The sequence below is a fragment of the Arachis ipaensis genome, chromosome B3, assembly GCF_059453495.1.
Source record: "Arachis ipaensis isolate K30076 ecotype BB chromosome B3, ASM5945349v1, whole genome shotgun sequence".
NCBI lineage: Eukaryota > Viridiplantae > Streptophyta > Magnoliopsida > Fabales > Fabaceae > Arachis > Arachis ipaensis.
The window spans coordinates 7,966,281-7,985,689 of record NC_142438.1 but is presented as its reverse complement, the minus strand read 5'-3'; the positions used below and the strand labels follow the sequence as shown (position 1 = coordinate 7,985,689).

Sequence of the window (19,409 nt, the reverse complement as noted above, 5' to 3'; positions counted from 1 at the left end):
CAACATTCTACTACAGTAATCTACTGAGTGTTTTATTTCCTATTCTAGTATTCTTAGCATAGAAGAGTACAAGGAATGAAGTACAAAACCATATTCAATATCTATCACAAAAGAAAAGACAGGTGTGGAGAGAAGGGGGGGGGGGGGGGGGCATTAAAAGAATATCCTTTGCTAGATATGCATAGTTCACAACTTGATCAAATCTTACACATCATCATTCATCCTTTGCTGATGTAATTCTTGAGTGAAAAGTTGAAAATCATGATTCATGAGTAAAACTAGAGAAAAAGAAAAGACTATGTAAACAATGTAAAGGCCAAGAAGAGAGGGGCTCTCAGGTGTTTTTTTGGAATTGATATTGTGTTGAGCTTGAGTCTAGTTTAAGAGGTTAGTCGTGTCGGAAGGCCACTAGATATACATTAGTAAAAAATTTCATTTCTGGGAGAAAATTCTTTATTAAGAAGAGAAATATTTTGTGTACTTATTTTGTCTCGTATATCTGACACATAATTTTTTAAATAGATGAAAGTGAAAAATCTTTTATATAAATTCTACACTATATTTAATAACAAAGAGATGTGTAACCAACTTAACATATATGATAAAAGGTAAATATTAATAACCCATTTGCCTTTTTAACAAGTTAGAAGAGTAATATAGTTGAGGTTACAATTTTGTTGATTTGTTATCCCAAGACAGATCCTTGACTCTTTGTAGCTTATGATTGATCACAATTAAGTACATGGGAAATAAATATGGGAATGAAAAAGTTCAGTTATCAGTTTACAGCTTCTGTTAGTTCTAGCTAATGATTAACTGCATTATGGTTCTTGCATCTAAATAAATTAAAGGAGATGGGTATATACTCAAGGTCATAGTTAGTTCTTTGAAGGAGGGCTTTCATCAAGTGCAGAAATTCACTGTATGAAGATGCATATATATCCAAGGACACAGCTTCTAACTCATAGCAAAAGGTTTATTAAGTTGTAGAGGTGAAAGTGTTCATAAACAAAAATAGTCTCCAAGACTACATAAAAACATTACACAATTTTACACAAATTAGCCTTCCATTCCATCTTGTTTTTGTTGCCTAACATGTATCATATCCATAACCACTATCAAACATCTTAGTAGGAGTAGCCCTTCACAAACAACTCCTTCTTGGCCTCCTCGGATTCACCCTCGCCGGTGTACTTTCCAAGCTGAGCAAGCGAGTTAGACTTGGCACGGAAAAGGAGGGCATCTTGAGCAGCCTTGACATTCTCCGGACGGCCTCCCCATGTCTTCAAGCAAGTGTTTTGGAGGGCTCTGGCATATGAGAAGGACACATGCCATGGGTTTGGAGATTGGTTCATTGCATTCAAGTTGAGAGTTGCTTCCACCTCAGATTGTCCACCAGACAAGAACTACACAAAATTGGACATTTTCTTAGTACATCAACATATAAAGAACAATGTAATGATGGAGTTTGGCAGTGTTACTTACCATAATTCCGGGGACGGCCGGGGGAATTCTGCTGTGAAGAAGCTTGAGTGTGTAGTCAGCAACTTTCTGAGGAGAGGCTCTGTCCTTGGACTCGGCTCCAGGAGTAACCATGCTAGGCTTAAGGAGGATACCCTCAAACTGGACATTGTTCTCAGCAAGGTAGAAGAAAACCTCAGCCCAAACCTTTTTCGCTACCTCAAAAGTCCTGTCAATGCCATGTTCACCATCAAGCAAGATCTCTGGCTCCACAATTGGGACCAAGCCATTGTCCTAAGCATTAAAAAGAATGCACATCAGAAGACTGTATTTATAGAAGTGAAACCAAAATGAAAATCTCTTTATGTAACTTAGTGTTTCTCACTTCTCACCTGAGAAATGGCAGCATAGCGAGCCAGACCCCAGGCTGCTTCCTTAACTGCAAGAGCAGAAGGACCATTGGGGATGCTCACAACGGTACGCCTAATTTATGAATGAAATTGAGTTTGGTATAAGTTTGATGTTGCTGCCAAAGAAAAAGAGGACAATAACAATAGGCAGAAACTCACCATTTGGCGAAACGAGCACCTTGCTGGTAGTATGCAGCTGAGCGAGAGGCAAGACCATCCAAACCTTGGCACCATGACTCATCATTGGAACCAGCCAATGGCACCAAACCCTGTTGTTATTGCCACATAAACCACTTGTTAAAGTGTAGAATGTCATAAATTATTAAACCACATCTCTAAAAGATAAGGTGTCTTAAGAATTTTTAAGTGCTAAACATCTCTCACCCTATCAGCAAGTTTTTTGGGTTTCTAATATGGTATCAGAGCCTATTCCATCCAATGGGAGGTTACATGTCCCACATCTCTATCATCAATCAAATCAAATACTACCAAGTTCACATAAGAAGAGTACAGGAATTCTAGAAAAGCTAACAACTTTTGATTAACAGTTGACCAATATATCAACTTTTTTTTTTCTTATATTGTACACATAAGTTCAGTATAATTTGAAAGGAAATTGAAATAAAAAAGGCTTACCTTGTCAACTTTGATACCGGGAACAATGTTTTGCTCAACAAGTACATCAACAATCTTCCTGCCATCAACGGTGGATTGGTAGAGAGTTTCCTCAAAGAGAATGGCGCCAGATATGAACTGACCAAGGCCTGGTGCTGACACAAGCAGGGTACGGTATGCTTGGCGGTTAGCTTCGGTGTTCTCTAACCCAATTGAGGCCAAACGCTTCCCACAGGTAGCATTCGACTCATCCATGGCCAGAATACCACGCCCCGGTGAGGCAATAGTTTTCTGCATTCACATCAACAATTTGAACTAACTCAACATCAAAACAAATAAACACTACTAATGATATGTTAGTTGTAAACTCGTGCAGTTGTCTTCACGTGAAATTGTTAGTTGTAAACTTTTAAATTGTTATCTACATGTGAGTCTATCCTTGGTTAATGATTGATACATACGGCGGTCTTTACGAGCTCGTCGGCATAGGAACCAGCTCTGATGGTGAGTGGTGAAGGGGTGGCAGAGTTAGTTCTTGCAAGAGACACTGCAGTTTGGCGAAGTGTTTGGCCTTTAACCCACTCAGACTTGTCAAGAACTGGGGATGACTTGAGAAGAGTTGCTGATGCTGATGCTGAGGCCATTGTTTCAATGCAAGAAAAATAATGAATATGCCTAAACCAGCAGCAACAACACAAGAATCTTATCCCCTACAGCAACCTCTTTTAGTGTGCCTCTTTACCACACATGCATGCTCTTCACACAGTTTATATAGTTACAAAGTGATATCTCATTTGAGGCTCATGTCAACCAACCTATCCTCATTTGACACGTGGATGATAATTCCTGCTTACTTGGCATTCTGAGGTACGTTCTTTGGAATGGATGGTTCCTTTCAAACCTCCCCAAAAAAATTAAATAAATGAAAAATTAAGAAAATGGAGATATTTTTTTCTCCCTTTGCGTTACTAGTAGCGACATATGTTATGTATAGCATTCATCCAAAAGGGTACAAAATAGTAAGAGTGGTTTCTAGGGGAATACAAGTATATGCGGTTATAATTTACCTTATGATTATCTTGATTTGTCTTCTTCTTAGTGGTCTATGGTCCTGGTTTAGTTATAGGATCTTGTGAGATTAAGGTCTCAAAACCATGCTATATTGCTATGTGAGTTAGTTACTTGCGGATTTAGACCTCCCTCCCCTGCCACACATGCCAAACTGCAATTATATTCATTATTCAATGACCTTGGTTAAAATGCAGCAATATCAATAGTTATGAAACATTAGAAGATTCTGGTTAACAAAATACAAGATTAACTTTTTTTTTTTTTTGGTCAGGACAAGATTAACTTCAAAAAGAAAACTTGGTTCATCCCGGCTTAGACTGAACAAGAGATGGATCTAATCCACCAAAGGAAGCCCAATACCTTGGTTTGTCCTTACATCTCGTTGGCCCATGAAGTTTCTATCTGGATTCTATCATTGTCAAGCCCAAAAACTAACCCCTATGTTTTGAAAAATGTAGTTCCAATACCAAAACACAAAAGAGAATATATAGTTCGAACAAAAAAAAAAGGGGGTAAAGTATGTTTTTTTTGTCCTTAATGTTTGCGATTTTTTAAAAAATACGCTCAACATCTTTTGATTTGTGTCAAAATTACTCTTGTACATTAGTTCATGTAAAATTTTAGGGACAAAATTAAAAACTTTGGGAGATAGTTTTGGCACAAATTGAAAGGACAAAATTGAATAAATCGAAAACGTTACAAATATTGAACAAAATTAAATAGGTATTTTTGAAAAAAGTCACAAATATTAGAGACAAAAATCATACTTTATCCAAAAAATTTTATTTAGCTGAATTAGAGAATAAAAATGTGAAGTTTAAGATTTAGAATTTATAAAAACTCATAAAGCCTAGCACTGGTGATAGTTACTTGGGTTACTTAAACTTCATATCCTGAATTCAATTTTTTAGAACTACATGTATATAGCAGGTTTTATGATCAGTCTTCTATTCTCAACAAACAAACAGATATTCAAGAGTTTACACCTTTTTGAAAAAAAGTTAAAATCTAATTCTAAACTGAGAAATAATAAGAACATGTTTGTTCCTGCGGTTTTGTTTATAAGTAATTAGAAGTTTGATTCCCCCCTTATAAATGAAAACAAAATAAAAGTCACAAGGAGCTTTTGTGACTTCAACTCAATTCAGTTACATTTCTAAAACACGGGCAAAGCCTCTTCTATCTTGAATTCCCTCAAGATGAGAGACATCTTAATCTTAGCCCTATATCTTTCTTTAATTTACAAAAAATAACTTGTATTTGTTGACACATGAATTAACTGAAGTTAGGATTAGCAGCAAAATATGCTAGAACACCAATAAATGGTGCATTGATGTATGTGGTTGGCTCGGATTTTCTAAAATCATCCCTATTATCCACATACACATCATCTTCCCCAGGTCCTCCAACGATGGCTCCCACAAGCACATTTGGGTTTGGATCAGTGGAGTTGTAGTACGTTGAACCTTCCTTGCATGCAATAAACTGAGGATGATCCTTGATGGAAGGTAAAGAGGAGCCACGGTGATGAATGCGCTGCGGATAGTAGTTGCTATATCCAACCATGTACGATAACCCCATTGGATTATCACCCAGAATGTAATCAACTTGCCTCTTAGCATGTTGCCGAAGTGTTTGAGCGCTAACCACAACATTCCCACAATTGAGGGACTGTGACGTGTGATCCAAGTAATTAGCATAAACCAACTCAAGGAATGAAATTGAAGTAGCATGTTGCAAGTTACTCCCTCCGGGCCTAAACAAAAGTCCACCAGGAGTGTACTCTATGTGTGAGCTAGGAGATTCGGGTATGAGCGTGCACATGAAGCTATCGGCTGACGCCTTGAAGGATTCAAGTGAGTATAGATTTCCTTCAAGGACTTCCTGGGAGAGAAAAGGAGAGGGATTGATCAATTTGATTATCAACAAGATGCACGTTGATTTTAATTTCTGTTGGTATGATTTGTGTACATTTTTGGTGTCACATTAAACTTTTGTGATTTTAATGTGTGTGGTTTAGTGGAGCAGAGGAGTAATGAGAGGCTGACCTTGGAGACAAGAACATTGAGGCCAGCATGCTTGTTGTCCCAACCAAATTCATTGATGTTGTCGTCAGCACCAAGCGTTTTGCCATTGGTTTGAAGGTAGTTGAGGAAATTATCATCCTTCGTGGCCCTTCTTAGCCATGCCGCACCCCACAATAACTCGTCCTATCATGTCACAAGTCACAAATTCCGTTAATGCATATTCTATTCAAATTCAATTACTATATATCAGCAGAGTAAAATAGTTTTACATGTTATACCAATGGTGTACATTATATCTGCACACAAATTTCTTTTGAACTTTGTCAATGATGAGCATAAATATAAAGAAATTAGAATGCTAATTGGATTTAGCTATGATGGCTACACTTGTATTTATGCTAATTAATCTATTAAATTTATCATTTGGATGCATCATTTTCCTTGTCTCTTTCATTGAAAAGTTTAAATCGCTATCCTACCAATGCTATTAGTCTCTAGTATATCCAAAAGGCAAAAGCAACTTATCCAATAATCAAATTAGTTACCTGATATCCATCAAAATCACAATAATATGGGCAAGCACTATACTTAACATTGGCATTGTCACTGTAAGCACCCCTGTAGTTATCTGCAAATTGGAAGGCACTAATAGCATTCCGTAACAATGTTTCTGCATAACCCGGGTCAGTTGACCAGAATACCAAGGATGAGGCTGCAAGCGCGGCCGCGGTTTCACCGGCAACATCAGAAGCCGCGTTTGGGGCATCAACAGCGTACACCGTCCTGGCTGTGTCCATGTCCTCAGGCCTCTCCCAACAATCATGGTCTGAGCGTGGATCCCCCACCTATGCAATTATTTTAAAGGTCCTCATAAGACATAATAATTATAAGAAAACATTGAATTCTTGTTAATGCTCGCAATATTTTAATTACAACTTTTTGTTTAATCGTATTAAGATCATTTTCAAGAGAAATTTGTAAAGGGGACATAGCAAAAACTAACACATGCAAAGTTAGCAACAAATGAGAAGTGAATGGTATAAAGCACAAGGGAACGTGGGGCATCTTTATGCTTATTCCCTTGTGTGTAAACGACGTATGCTTGCTTCCACATTAAGTCATTAAGAATTGAAAAGGAAAGAATTCTCAACTTGTAAATTTCTAAGCCTATGAATTTCAAGACCCAATTGTGGTCCACGTTCATGCATAGTTGAGAAACTATAACTAACTATGACCGCATTTGACAAAAGCAAAAGTGGCCCATTTGTGGACATTAAAGGATGGGGATTAAGCAAGACTTTTCTCAAAAAAAAAAAAAGTGTCTGATCAATTCAAGTTTGTTAGTCATCACTCATTAAACCTTGACACTAGTGTAGGTAACACACTACAAATAGTAGAATATGACACTATTATTGTACACATGCATGTATGTATCATGTATGTATGTATGTATGTATAATTTTTTTATTCAATAGAAATTAAATTGAAACTAATAGGGGTGGGTTTAGATTTGGATTATCCAGGCTGTGCCCTATGAGGGTTGAGTGATGAATCATGAATGATTGAAAAGGTGCATGGTGCTGGGCTGCTGGCCCTGTGGTGTGGGTCCAAAGGATCAATAGCAGACAAAAGGAGACCATGTTCCCGCCACTTGTACGGATTAGTTGAAGCCTCTCTTGAATTCCCAGACGACCTTCACCCAACAACCCAATTTACCAACTCAACCACTTCAATTAAATTGCAGTATATTTCTTCCCAAAAAAAATATATTTTTAAAAATTAGTAAGGCAAAAATAAAATAATTTTTTTAATGTTAGGAAGATAAAAGAAGAATCTAAATTTATTTTATTTAGTATTCAATAATTCTAACAATAATTGACGAATATTAAATAAGACAAATTTTAACTATTTTTAATAATTTTTTTGTTACTAAATATTTTTATTTATTTATTTATTTTATCAATTTTTTTAAAGAATTTGATCTCCCGCTAGTCGGAGCATTAATAAAAAGTAAATGTATCTCATCCAATTAAAAAAAGAAAACACTGAGTATTCCACACTTTCACGTGCAATGATGAAACTTTAATCAACATTATTAGAGTGGGCCATTTAACAACAAATTTGTTTCCTTTTTCAATTTTTCTAAGCAAAAGAAAATTAATAAAATTGACATTCCATTTCTGTAAATTAATAAATATAAATAGAATTTAATTTTGGTTCACGCAATAAGTTTATACTATCTTCATCATATTTTCTTTACAAATAAAGAAAAACCAAATCAACTACGCATTACCGTAATTATATACTCGTTTTCTAATCCAAATGACATATATTCTCTTACTTGAGGCAACTTTATTCAAGCATTAGAGATCTTATGCGAATTATGATTTTCCTTACACCTATTTTTCTACATCGTTAATAAATTATCATGATTACAATTCATCGTTTTACTTCTTAATCTAGTGTCGCTTAAATTCGATTATAGTTAAAACAAAAGAGCAACTTGAATTAGGTAGAGAAATGAAACCTGAACAAAAATTCGATTAGGCTGAGAAACGGTCTTGAGCAAGTAATCAGTAGCCCAACGGATTGCAAGCATTGCGTTTCTGAGTTCATTGGGAGGCATGATGGCACCGAACTCAAGGACGCTCCAAGCGAGCATAGTGGTGGTGAATGCCATCGGAAACCCAAACTTGATGTTGTCGCCGGCGTCGTAGTAACCGCCGACGAGATCGGCGTTGTAGGTCCATCCGTCGCTGAGTCCGGAGTTGCTACGCCAGCTCATCCTCTGGTCCTGCGGCAAGAACCCTGACCTCTGCCCTTCAAAGAACAGTACTGCCTTCGTCAACGCGTCTTGGTAGTCGTGACTTCCACTCGCTAACTTCGCAGCCATCAAGAATGCAAATGCAATGAGCGCAACTACAAACACTCCCTTCATCTTTTGAGCGCAGAATGTTGTAATGTTAAGAGTGTGCAGAGAAATGGCGAAGGTCAATTATGGTATTTTATAGCTGAGATCGCCGACAATTGAATTACTAGTGGCCGTGGGAGAGAGAGAGAGAGAGAGAGAGAGAGAGAGAGAGAGAGAGAGAGAGAGAGAGTGAGATCACATGCTGTTGCTAAATCTCCTCGGAGTGCACAAATGCGAGTGGTTCTCTTCAAGAAAAGAAAAGAAAAGAAAAGTGCGGTATTTGTGGGTCCACTTTCCAAGTTCTAAAATTTATGTCTTTTTGTTAGTTGATTTCAATGTGAATTCAGACTGTTAGAGTAAAGGTCTTAGTAAATTTGTGAACTAAATCCTCGTAGTGGTCCTCCAGATTCAGGCCGTGCATCAATTTAGTCCCTAAGATTCTAATTGTATTGTTTATGTCCCTCAGATTGCGATTCGGGCACCATAATGGTACTTTGAAGATTTTCCGGCGTGACTCAGCGACGGCGTTGCTTATGTGGCACAGCCACTGCCACGTTGGACGCCGTAGTGTACAGATGACGTGGATTGTTTGGTAAAATTTTTCAATGTAGTCCCTGTCTTCATATTTAAACCCTAAAATTTCGTTGGCCTTCCCTCATTATGGTTCTCTCCAGCAACGTTTTCTTCTGCATCTCTTCTGTACACCAGTAGCTGTCCCCCATGAGAGGAAGTGGGAGCCATGTTGCAGGAAGTTCCAACCGGTCATCGTCGACGGAGAAATGGAGAAGAAGCACGACGCGAAGCAGGCAGGGACGGGTTCCGGACTGGTGCGGCTGTGGTTGTCGGCTGGTGCTAAGGTGGTCTGGGACGGAGTCGCATCCTAACAAGCCCTTCTTTGGTTGCCCCAACTATAATGTGAGTAAAGTTAAATAATTTGTAGCTGATTGAAAATTTTTTTTTTTGGTTGATTATTTTGGTTGGTTGCAGACAAGTGGAAAAATATAGTGTGGGTTATTCGTCTGGGCTGATTCTGTGCAAGAGGAGGTGTCTGAAAGAGCTGTTGCAGGAGATAATGATGGTGACAGGAAGATGAACTTTGCATGGCGGATGGGCAAGATGGAGGCAGACATTAGGAATCTGAAATTCATAACTCATGTTCTTGGATTTGGGTTCTTAGTAGTTGTTGTTTTTGTAGGATTGGTGCTATTAAAGGGTTGAGAACATATCAATGTAATGTAGTTCCCAAATTAATGAATGAAAGTGTTATGTGGTAACATAACAAGGTTTGTGTAAATGATCTTAGTTTGATATAATATAATATCCTGTTGGATGAAGTAAAAGTACTTGTAAATAAGTAACAGAAAGATTGATCCAAACCATGGACAGTATTAATTGATCTATACCAAAATATGGCAAACCATTCATAGTTTTAACACATTACAACCATAAGTAATTGAACAAGTAGCATGACATACTTGATTAGTAATCAACAAAATGAACCATTGTTTAGAGTGAGCGCAGTCACTGTATCTTTTAACAAAAAACAAACACTTGACAAGCAAAATGTCCTAATGTCCTAATACGAAAGTTCACTTCTTCCGGGGGTGCTTAAATCCAGGAGTCGGCACGAACTTCAGAAAATTTGTGAATCGTAAAGCAGTGGTAGAACTCGCACCCTTCATTGGGTCCAGTGTTGTAGAAGGGGTTGTTGGTGGTGACCTTCTTCTAGCAGGCAGTTTGGCAGGTCTTGTGGCTGGTTCCCCGGTTACTTCAGTGAACTATACAAATTTCAAACCAGAAATAAATACCAAACATTGTCACCCAGTAAACTATACAAATTAGAAAGGCTTATTATAGAATTAATATTGTACCTTTTGAGAGTCTTCTGGTTCAGAACAAATTGGCTGTGAGATATCAATTTCTGAAGCTTGACCAATAGGAGCAGAATTGATTGTAACATTAGCAGTAGCCGTAGCTGTAGTAGTAGTAGTTGCAGTTGCAGTGGCACTGGCAGATGCAGTGGCAGTTGCAGTGTTAGTTGTGGTGGCCTAGGCAGTTGCAGTTGCTTGTGCACTAGCATTTTTAGGGTCTTTAACAGCCTCTGCTGCCTTTGCAGCAGCCGCAGCATCAGCTGCAGCTTGAGCAGCATCAGCTGCTCTTTTCTTTTCACATCCTCTCTTGGTGTGACCTTTTTGCAAGCAGTACTTGCAGGTGAAAGGCCGAAGCTGACTTTTCAAGGCTGTTACTGGCTTAGATTTCTTGCTAGAACTTGTGTCTTCATCGGAGTCCTTCCTCCTCTTTGTTTGAAGATTCCCTGGCTTCCTCTTGATTGGTGGTGCCAATGGCTTGTTAAACTGACTTTGTTCCCAGAAGGCTTGGCCAGGTATAGGATTGATGTGGTACTTGTATGTTTCCTTGTAAGACTCCATGGTTATCAACTTATGGCAGAAATCCTCGGGGTGCTTGTTGACTCTGGCCAGTGCTGCACAAGCATGAACGCATGGAATCCCTACAAGTCCAGTTTACATCCAGCTTAGGTTAAAACAAAATTTATAACACTAGTGTAAAATTCAATGAGTAAAGGTAAGTGGATGGGAGAAAATAACCTGTTAACATCCAGAACCGGCAGGTACATTATCTTTTCCCCAAGTCCACCACATGGTTTGTAGGGCGCCCATGGACCTCAAACTTCTCATATCCAGTATCTCCAGACCATATAGCATGCCAATGTCTGGACTCTTTCCTCACCTTTTCTAATCTACTTTTGATTACGGGTGGTAACAACCCCAGGTGATTGTCCAACTTAACCTTGTTCTTAGCCATAGTCCTCATGACAAACATCCTCACCTCTTCTAGAAGAGTAAGTATAGGCTTGCCCCTTGCTTCTTTGATCTTTGAATTGAAAACCTCACAAGCGTTGTTGCAAATCGAGTCTAATTTCGGGTTGTGCCTGAACTGTGACCTCGTCCATGCCTCCCTTGGCCACTTGTCAAGATACTTCCATGCGTTCTCATTCAGCCTCTTTATCCTATCCATGTATTCCTGAATTTCAACAGTTAATAGTTGGGAAAAAAGTCCATGTAAGCTAATTGCAGTTGCAGAAAAAGTAGCTTTATGTACCTTAAACTCTTGGAATGTTGTAGCTCTAGCACACTCCCATAACAGTCTCCTAAGCTCCAGGTCCTTCCACTGCTTGTTGAAATTTCGCCACAAGTGCCAGACACAGAATCGGTGGCCCACATTAGGCATCACGGCTTTCATGGCAGGCAGTAATCCCTGAAGATAGCAAACAATATGTTACCATAATAGTCCCTAACTTTGAAAGTCGATCACCATAATAGTCCCTAACTTTAAAAATCGATCACCATAATAGTCCCTAACAGCACACCATATAGGTATAGTATGTAATGAAAGATTTATATCAGAGCAGTAATCACAGTATGGCAGTAGACCCTAACAGCACACCACAAAGGTATAGTAAACTGCACTTTATGCACTAAACAATTATACCAAACAATTATATCAAACAATAGTATACCACAGAGGTATCATCACAATATGCACAACAACAGAGGTATCATCACAATATGGCAGTATACTGCACTTTATGCACTAAATCATGCTAACACAGTTTTACAAATTAAAACTTATGTGAGATTAAGGATTAAGGTTACAGTAGGAAATTACCTTTTGCATATCAGAGATGAAGTTCCACCCATGGGTCTTGTAGTCTCCAAGATTCTCATGTAGCAACTCTAGAAACCACTTCCAATTCTCAAAGTTCTCTACTTCCACAACTGCCCAAGCAATAACGTAGACATGATGATTAGCATCTTGTCCAACAGCAGATAGAATTTGCCCCCCGAAAACAGTTTTTAGAAAAGCTCCATCAAGTCCAATTAACGGACGACAACCAGCCTTGAAACCTGACTTGCAGCCACTCAAGCAGACATACATCCTCTCAAATATGACCTCACTACTAGGCTGTGGCTTTGTGCAAATCTGAACAGTTGATCCCGGGTTGGTTTTCAATAGTGTTTCACCATAGTCCCTAAGCATGGCATATTGCTCCTTCGCATCCCTATAGACTATATTTATAGCATCACACAGTGCCCGTGATATAGAGTTCCTATTGAGCGACAAGTCATATTTCGTCTTGAAATATGTTGTTGCCTCACAGTTCCTGAAATTGGGATATTTCCTTAGTTTTTTTACCAACTTACCTGCAACCCAATTTCTATTTGCTGTCCTGTTCTTATCCTCTCGTGGACAAGTGTGGTCATTGAAGAAAGTCTTAACTTGCCAGCAACTGTCTTCGTGGTCCCTTGATGCGTACACAACCCACTTGCAATCCTTCACCTTACATATTGCCCTTACCCTTTTTCCGTCGTTCTTCCTAAACCTCATCCGTCTCCCTTCTTGTATAGTGAACTCCCTCACTGCCTCCTTGAACTCCCACTTAGTATTGAATTTCATCCTGACTTCTAAATGTAGTTCCCGAACCTACCACCCTGTCTAAACACCGAAAATACCTCCTCCAAACTTTCTTCTCCAATCAGCTCATCCTCTGAATTAGGTGGTGTTTTCATCTCCAAAGAGTGCCACAAATTGCCACCATCCGATTCTGACCCCGGATCAAAAGCGTCATGATTATCCCCCTTTAGACCTCCCCCCACAAATCCGATGTCCACATCTTCATCAGAAACGTCTTCCACAAATCCATCATCATCAACACAGACCTTGGCCTTCCCTTTTTCCTTTCCACTATCTGCCTGGACCTTCTTCCTTGCATTGGGTTTCTTGACTTTCTTCTTCTGTGAAGGAACTGTATATCCAATGCCTGATTCATCCGAGCTATCATCCGGCTCTTGTGGCTTATAGGCCTCGTCCTCAGCACTCTCATAGCTGTCATGAGAGTCTGAGTCAGAGGATAAAAGAACATGATCACCAGCATTTCCCTTTGCTTTTGAAATACCTTTCCCTACAGACCTTAGACAATATCTCCTAGTCCTAGTTACATTGTTCTGTCTGGGCATGAGTTTGGGTTTGGGAACTGTCTTAGGCTTAGACTTTGACTTAGGCTTAGGTTGGGACTCCATGTTAGAATTCACATTGCTCTTCTTCAGTAACGCCTCTTTAGCTTGGGGCCTGTATGTTACCATGCTTAAACTCATAGGAGGGTCCTTCTCGGTGGTAGGTTTGACAGGGGGGTCTTTCACCATCCTAGAATTTGACTTGGCTTGCTCTCCAAGATCCCTCACCTGGTCATCAACATGCACAACAACATCTTCTCCTTGTACTATTTCAGGTTCTGAAATGCCATGTTCAATGCAGACATCCACTACCCCATTGTTCTTTCCACCATGAGAACACAGCTCTCTCAACTCATTATCAGAGTCTAAACGCCTTAAACCTACTTCCAGACTCATCCCAGGGACCTGCCACCAAACCTCCTTCATGGTCTCATAGCCTAGCTCTTTGAAGTAATTTCTCAGGTAGAATACATCCAACCTGTCCACATCCAGATCACCTAAACAATGCTTATTGTCAGGTGTGTATGTCCATCTCCCATCCTTACCCCTCTCAAAATTTCTCCCATGATGAAACATTATGTCTAACAATTCGGCGTTCATCTGCAACATAACAAGGAAAATGCTTAAAATTTATCACGCATGCAACACAAAAACAACAAATAACTTAGATATTACACACCACCAGAGATTAACCCTTGTTCTTTTCACAAGAAACAGAGCATGCATTAGTGGTTTGAAGAAGGAAAAAACTAAAACCCTAACAAGCAGTGGATTCTAACACAAACTACATGCATCATGTTCAAGTAACTTTAACAATCGGCCATTTCAGGAATGAAACATGATCCAACAAAATTAAAAAAATAAAATAAGATTTGTACCTTGAAGCTAGCTTAAACGGTTCTTCAGTCGTTGCTTCAATGGCGAACCACGGACCTTCCCCCAAGTTCAGTCCAGCAACGTTAAGAAACCAGGCAGCAGTGCCCTTGCCCAATGATTATGGAGGAGGAGACCAAGCGTTGAGAGAGGTGTGAAAATATGGAGGAGAAGACGTAACGAATGCCAAACCATTTGCCCAAGTTACTACTATTCTCACTGTGATCAAAACGGCGACGTGTGGGCTTTCAATCTTTTTGCCCAATGAAACGACGTCGTTCTGAATGTCCAACGTGGCAGTGGCTGTGCCACATAAGCAACGCCGTCGCTGAGTCACGCCGGAAAATTTTCGAAGGACTATGGTGCCCGAATCGCAATCTGGGGGACATAAACAGTGCAATTGGAATCTCAGGGGCTAAATTGATGCACGGGCTGAATCTGGGGGACCACTATGGGGATTTAGTCTAGATTTGTGCCTTAAAGTCATATGTCAAGAAGATAATAATAAAAATTTTTACATTTTTAATACATTTAATATATTGAAAGTGTAAAAAAAAAAATCAATTTTCAAAAATTATAATCAAATATTTTTTATGATACTTCTAAAATATATTTTTGGAACATAAGTTAGCAAAATTCTAAAATAATTTTCATTTTCTATTGTCAAAAATTTAAATGTATTGGTATGTCAAAATTAGAATTTAATTTTGATATATTATCAGTGTAAAGTAATTTAACATGTGCATTAAATTACGTAACACCACATAAAAAAAATAACTACTTTTCACAATCACTACGTGAATGGTCATCCAAAAGAATCGATGTAATTGCATAATTATATAAAATATTTTATACTGTCAGTGCATCAAAAATATTAAACAAAACTATCCAACTAATCAAGATTTTGAGTAATTTTATTGAACACCAAAACATAAAATTTAGTGTGTTTAGTGACAAAATTAGAACTAAAATTTCAATCTTAAGACACAAAATTCAGTTCTTTCAGTATCTCTAAAAATTAAGAATATAAGGGACTAAATTGTAACATTTTTTTAATAATTAAGAGTATTCATCTCTTAGGGAAAAAAATGTAGTGGTGCAGGACAGAGCACATAAACATACTTATCAGTGATCAGTCAATCTCCATTAAATGATTTCTTGTATCACATTAATTGTTTAGGAAATGAGCGAGTACCAAAGGCCTTTCATCTTTGACCTTAACAAATCACAAAAATGGAAATTTAGTTGACGGCGAAGCATTGCTTCATTAACATCCAAGCATCAAATTAATGTTCAATTAGTAACAGAGAAAAAAAAATGAACTTTAAAGGTCATAAGGTCCAGCTTTATTTTCAAATCAAACAGAGAAAAATTCTACGGTGCTATCGTATTAGAATAGACAACAAATGCAGATAAAACAAAGGTATTAATTAGCGGACAAACTATAGAAGCCAACCCACTCCGATACCTTCTGCAAAATCCATAATAGAACATGGGTACAACGAAGCCATCATAAAATCCTTTCATGTTTAATGGACCGCAAAGAACAAAAGAAAGAGGAATCATTATAAATTAGTGATACCTTACTTATTCTTAATAATTTCTAAATTTGTTTTATTACAATAAGTGATACATACACCGTCAGAATCCAAATAATAAAATTGGCCCCATTGATAAGAAAAATGGCCAAATATGCAGAAATGTAACAAACTTCACTTGGGTCGCCTATATAAGATGTCATCTAAGGTCTCCTTTACGTAGTTACCCACTTTGTTCATGTTTTTTACAACACCGGCTGCCACTAGGATTGCATTTCTTCGAAACCTGCGTATTTGGAACCTTCAGGGGGTTAGATTTAGCATACTCAGAGAACATCTAATCATCTATACCATTTCTGTATCTAGAAGACAAATATAAAGTGCTAGAACAGCTAGTTTATGCCGAAAACTAATGCTTGCCTGTTAAGGAATTCTTCTGCTGTGGTATTTGGAGGTTTATTATATCTTCGGGGTTGTGGTTGTGGTTGTGGTTGTGATTGTGATTGAGGATGAGGTCGATGGGCACCTGGATAAACAACATTGATTAGCAAAGCAATAAATAAAAAGGGACAAAACAAACGGAAAAACAAATAAAAAACAAAGGGAAAAAAAAAGTAACAGACTCAAAATACATCATCAACAAAATAAAAAAGAGCATAAAAATTGATGACACGTTTTTTTTTAATTTCAACTGCTCTACACTCTATACACGTATAGTCTAATCGATGCGATAATCTCTGTCCAGGACTACCTAGAGGTGAGTTCTCAAAAATAAAGAACCACATTTATCCATTGCAAATCATAGATTTATTGTGCAGAAGAAAGGATCATACTAAAAAACAGCTGGAAGTATAACTGTGTCATGCATTTCAAGTGATGCTTCAGTAATTAGGATAATATCACTTGCCTCATTACAAGTGTAGAGAAGACTACTGGTAGAATAGGGCAGAGGAAATTGCTCAAACACAAGCGCTATCGAAAATCTTTGGTGCATAATTACTTATTAACAAAGAATATCTTCAATTGATAAAATTATTCAAGAATGGAAAACTAATTACGATTGACAGAAAAAGTGGTCATATTTTACTTTCTTTCAAAGATAATTTATAATGTCAAAAAGCAGCAACTTGAAAATGCTAGAGAACACAACAGATAAAATGCTCTAGTGCTTCTATGACATAGCATGAACATTTTCCAGCTTTACATATATAACAATTGTAGGAGAAGTTATCACTGTTACAAAGAGAAACACCACGAACCAAGAGAATTGTCCAATATGATGATACTTTTAAATATATTGATATTCAGTTTATATGTTAAAGAGGAACAAATGAAAAGGAAGGAAATAACCCATGAACTGTAAACATGTAGATAAATAAAAGAAAGAGAAACTCAATACCTTCAGTTTTATGAGCATTTACAGGAACTTGGCCAGCAGGCGAAGTTGAAGACCTCTCCTCCAACACCACCTGAAACAAGCACCAGTGGCATCAGAACTAATACCATATCTCCTTGGACATAATTGAAATGCTTACTTTGACACCACCACCCTCCCCACCCTCATTCTCCTTATTTATTTTATTTATTTTTCTTCTTCAATGAACTCTCAAATGATTTTCATCCCCTGTAATAAATTGATGCTAGCTCCATGATACATGCAATAATATCATGTTAAATATGTTGAAAAGAGATAAACCTATACATGAATAATAAAGAAGGTTTAGATATCAAACCTCAAGCCCAGTGCAAAAGGGCAACTTCGCTGTTTTGTCCTGTGAGTCAGCAGAAGAATCCTTGTTGTCTAAGTAGACTGAGTATCCAAGGCAAGCATACTTGAAATTTGCAAGGCTGCGGCCCTCTTTTGAAGCTTCCAACTCAGTCTCTCCAACAACATATGGAGGTACTGCTTAAATGCATATGAACATCAAAATCAAAATCTTGAAAGCTTATAATATTACTAAAATTAAAATATTATGAATGACGAGATATCAACTAGCTGCTGCAAAATTGAGCAAGCAACAACCAAGTGATATAAACATCTCAAACAAGGCCATAGAATATGCTTCAATCTGCCTTTGCAGAATAAAACAATAGTATATAACCAAACTCAACACTGATGAACATTAGACAATTCAGCATCCGTTACGTTCAAGACATGTAATATAAATTAAAAAATCCAAGTTATTTGTCTATCAATTGAATTCTATAACACCACAATGAATACGTACATGTTCAACAATCCAATTTTCCAGTAAAATGATCATCAAATACACAAATTCATAGCTAGCCAACTCCAAATACCAACTTCCCCAGATTAAAAGGGAATGAATCTTGGCCTTCAAAATACAATTGAACATCAAGATTAGATACTATGCTTTTCATGCTTTCCTAAGCTCAGGTAGCAAACATAACATGTTAAACGACAAAGATTGCCATTTTCTTAGCTACAAATTTTCACATTTTCAACCAATGCATTTTCTAATCTCCTTTTTCTTTTCTTTTCTTTTGCCCCGGCCTACCAGCTCTCAGGAAATCAAAACAATAATAATAGATAAATAAATGCCAGAAACTATTTTCTTTAGTAAAAGAAAGAAGCGGGGAACGGGATAAAGGAAGAAACCTTGTTGGAGCGTACTGGAGAAGCCAACACAAGTAGGGTTCTTTGATTTGGATTTGTGAACCGAAGAGTAGTAAGCACATCCTTTACACGATCTTGCTTTGGATCCTCGAGTGGTGTTATTAGGAGAATTAGGGTTTGTGTTTGGATTTGGATTTGGATTCGGATTAGCTTTGTCGTTAGGAGCAGGGATTCGAGCTTGACCTTCTCCTTCTCCTCCTCCCATTGTTGCTGCTGCTTCATCTCTGTTACTCTCCATCGATTCGCGGAGGAACTTGCTTCTTAATTTTCACATTTTCCGAGCTATTTATATATTTAACCACAATGAATAACCACAAAATGCAACCTTTTTTTTCTCTTTCGGTATTAAGCAAAACAAGAAATGCAACAATGAATAAGACGACACTGCGTTTTGGATTGAGCTTAAGAAAAAGAACTTGAAGTATCAATTTGATTTTGAATCTGGCCCAAAAGAAAACGAGACAAGCCCACAACGAGTCCAAAAAAATAAGTATAAAAAACAAGGTTTTAATTAGTCAATATTACCAGCAAGTTGGCACAGATGATGAGGGTTTGTGTCCCTTAACCATCTTTTCGGATTCAATACTCACTGGAGGATGGGAATGGAGTTTGCTTGCTTGAGAGGGTCGCCCACTTTGTGTGCCTCTGCGAAATTAGTCATTGGACTTCCGACTTGATGGATACCTGGTGCCAAAAAAAAAAAATAGTATATATTAATTTTTTTATTGTAAAATTATTCTTTTAATCATTTTTTTAAAAAATTAGAATTTAAAATTATGATTTATGGTTTCATTTTAAAAATTTAGTACTTAAAATTTAGGGTAAAAAAATG

General features: G+C 37.7%; 4 protein-coding genes and 1 pseudogene across 4 annotated transcripts; all 5 read right to left on the bottom strand.

Moving 5' to 3' along the window:
* Positions 1 to 955: 955 nt before the first annotated feature.
* Positions 956 to 3,245, bottom strand: LOC107628840 (fructose-bisphosphate aldolase 1, chloroplastic). Its single transcript, XM_016331449.3, has 6 exons — positions 2,948 to 3,245; positions 2,508 to 2,777; positions 2,031 to 2,140; positions 1,854 to 1,944; positions 1,486 to 1,755; positions 956 to 1,406 (listed from the first exon to the last, which is right to left on the bottom strand). The coding sequence occupies exons 1-6, from the start codon at positions 3,128 to 3,130 to the stop codon at positions 1,128 to 1,130; spliced, it is 1,203 nt and encodes a 400-aa protein (XP_016186935.2). The 5' UTR covers positions 3,131 to 3,245; the 3' UTR covers positions 956 to 1,127.
* A 1,363-nt stretch (positions 3,246 to 4,608) lies between these two features.
* LOC107628841 (endoglucanase 24-like) lies at positions 4,609 to 8,729 on the bottom strand. Its single transcript, XM_016331450.3, has 4 exons — positions 8,112 to 8,729; positions 6,130 to 6,429; positions 5,606 to 5,767; positions 4,609 to 5,441 (listed from the first exon to the last, which is right to left on the bottom strand). Exons 1-4 carry the CDS (start codon positions 8,520 to 8,522, stop codon positions 4,833 to 4,835), a joined length of 1,482 nt encoding a protein of 493 aa, XP_016186936.1. The 5' UTR covers positions 8,523 to 8,729; the 3' UTR covers positions 4,609 to 4,832.
* Positions 8,730 to 10,173: 1,444 nt separating this feature from the next.
* On the bottom strand, positions 10,174 to 10,924 carry LOC148569737 (uncharacterized; annotated as a pseudogene).
* A 205-nt stretch (positions 10,925 to 11,129) lies between these two features.
* LOC107632275 (uncharacterized) lies at positions 11,130 to 14,128 on the bottom strand. The gene is made up of 3 exons (XM_088506613.1): positions 12,170 to 14,128; positions 11,933 to 11,991; positions 11,130 to 11,771 (listed from the first exon to the last, which is right to left on the bottom strand). The coding sequence occupies exons 1-3, from the start codon at positions 12,969 to 12,971 to the stop codon at positions 11,130 to 11,132; spliced, it is 1,503 nt and encodes a 500-aa protein (XP_088362739.1). The 5' UTR covers positions 12,972 to 14,128.
* Positions 14,129 to 15,949: 1,821 nt separating this feature from the next.
* On the bottom strand, positions 15,950 to 18,965 carry LOC107628842 (altered inheritance of mitochondria protein). Its single transcript, XM_016331451.3, has 5 exons — positions 18,560 to 18,965; positions 17,673 to 17,842; positions 17,339 to 17,408; positions 16,360 to 16,465; positions 15,950 to 16,225 (listed from the first exon to the last, which is right to left on the bottom strand). The coding sequence occupies exons 1-5, from the start codon at positions 18,813 to 18,815 to the stop codon at positions 16,114 to 16,116; spliced, it is 714 nt and encodes a 237-aa protein (XP_016186937.1). The 5' UTR covers positions 18,816 to 18,965; the 3' UTR covers positions 15,950 to 16,113.
* Positions 18,966 to 19,409: the final 444 nt, after the last annotated feature.

Coding starts and splice junctions, on each gene's coding strand:
- LOC107628842 (XM_016331451.3), bottom strand. CDS start 18,815: ATGGAGAGTAACAGAGATGAAGCAGCAGCAACAATGGGAGGAGGAGAA. Junction 17,409..17,672: donor CCTTTTGCACTGGGCTTGAG/GTTTGATATCTA, acceptor TGCTTGTTTCAG/GTGGTGTTGGAGGAGAGGTC. Junction 16,226..16,359: donor GCAGAAGAATTCCTTAACAG/GCAAGCATTAGT, acceptor CCAAATACGCAG/GTTTCGAAGAAATGCAATCC.
- LOC107628841 (XM_016331450.3), bottom strand. CDS start 8,522: ATGAAGGGAGTGTTTGTAGTTGCGCTCATTGCATTTGCATTCTTGATG. Junction 6,430..8,111: donor CTAATCGAATTTTTGTTCAG/GTTTCATTTCTC, acceptor ATAATTGCATAG/GTGGGGGATCCACGCTCAGA. Junction 5,768..6,129: donor GTGATTTTGATGGATATCAG/GTAACTAATTTG, acceptor GTGACATGATAG/GACGAGTTATTGTGGGGTGC.
- LOC107628840 (XM_016331449.3), bottom strand. CDS start 3,130: ATGGCCTCAGCATCAGCATCAGCAACTCTTCTCAAGTCATCCCCAGTT. Junction 1,945..2,030: donor GGTGCTCGTTTCGCCAAATG/GTGAGTTTCTGC, acceptor TTCATAAATTAG/GCGTACCGTTGTGAGCATCC. Junction 1,407..1,485: donor CGGCCGTCCCCGGAATTATG/GTAAGTAACACT, acceptor AATTTTGTGTAG/TTCTTGTCTGGTGGACAATC.
- LOC107632275 (XM_088506613.1), bottom strand. CDS start 12,971: ATGAAATTCAATACTAAGTGGGAGTTCAAGGAGGCAGTGAGGGAGTTC. Junction 11,992..12,169: donor GCAAAAGGTAATTTCCTACT/GTAACCTTAATC, acceptor ATAATTGTTTAG/TGCATAAAGTGCAGTTTACT. Junction 11,772..11,932: donor TTAGGGTCTACTGCCATACT/GTGATTACTGCT, acceptor TGCTATCTTCAG/GGATTACTGCCTGCCATGAA.